Below are 1,134 nucleotides of genomic sequence, written 5' to 3'. Positions count from 1 at the left end.
ATTTTTGAAATATGAAATATAAATCTATTATTTAGGAGACGCAATGTACACTTGTGATGACCTAGTACAAAAATAGATACACGTCCAGTCAGGTCTATCATCATGTCGCACCACACAATTCATTCTTTGGTCACAATGAAAGAAGTCAAGTCTATGTACAGTAGAAAACAAAATTATAACATTTCAACACAACATAGCTACACGGATTGATCTGACAAAGTTTGTCAATACAAATCAAAGGGCTCACATCACACCACGCAATACATTTGTTCAGGTATCTTTTTTACGTAATATTTAAAACATAAGAACACGAACGGCTCCAAAATGGAACATCCTCAAAAATTGATCTCAAAACTCAGAGAAGACTTATTTTGTTGACAATCAAGACATTCTTAATACTGATTTGACGCCCGAGATGGCGTGAGGCAAGATGGCGACATCTAACTTAGGGAGCCGCTTCATCAAGACTCTTTACCCGTATTGCTCCGAAACTAGCTTCTTACAAAGCCATCGATTGCACTCTCGACTCATTGTCTCACCCCATCGGCAATAAATACATTCTTTATCTCTTTATACTATGTGCAGTGACTAGAGTTAAATGGACATTCGATACATCGATCGCTCTACCGGACCGACCTGGAGACACACGGATAAAAATATATAATACAAAAAATGAAATTAACAGAAATGCATCACGTTTAATGCGGCGCAGCGTGAGGCCACATAGTGGCCACGGACTGAGGTGAACCACTGGGGCATTGCGATCGCACTTAACGTGATGGTCAAGGGTGGTCAAACAGGCCAAATCTCACTACCAGCAGTCCGATCGATGTCTCGATAACTCGAAGACGATTTCGTTGAGCCTAACTATGGCTCGAACGCGCGATGTGCAGGAAGAATGCCACCTTGTCTGTGGTCTGCTGGCCGCACATGTTGCACTGGAACGGGTCCTGGTAGCCGTGGTACCCCATGTGCATGGTGTACATGACGATGTCCCTGAAGGCAATGTCGCAGTACGAGCAGTTGTACTCCTCCTTGCCCGGCGCGCTGGCTGGGCTGGTGGGCGGCGAGGGCAGCGGCGACCTCACCACGCTCTTGGGCTCGGGGGTGGCGCCAGGGTGTAGGCTGGGGGCG

At 46.0% G+C, this 1,134-nt stretch overlaps 1 protein-coding gene across 1 annotated transcript; it reads right to left on the bottom strand.

The window, feature by feature from the left end:
* Positions 1–6: 6 nt before the first annotated feature.
* On the bottom strand, positions 7–1,130 carry LOC127749364 (protein hunchback-like; the record flags this gene model as incomplete). Its single annotated transcript, XM_052267324.1, has 1 exon — positions 7–1,130. A coding segment is annotated over one exon (267 nt), but the record flags the coding sequence as incomplete, so codon positions are not given.
* Positions 1,131–1,134: the final 4 nt, after the last annotated feature.

Source organism: Frankliniella occidentalis, unplaced genomic scaffold (assembly GCF_000697945.3).
Source record: "Frankliniella occidentalis isolate FOCC.00 unplaced genomic scaffold, Focc_3.1 Scaffold50, whole genome shotgun sequence".
NCBI lineage: Eukaryota > Metazoa > Arthropoda > Insecta > Thysanoptera > Thripidae > Frankliniella > Frankliniella occidentalis.
Note: the sequence above shows the minus strand (reverse complement) of the source record. Positions and strands in the feature narration are given on the sequence as shown.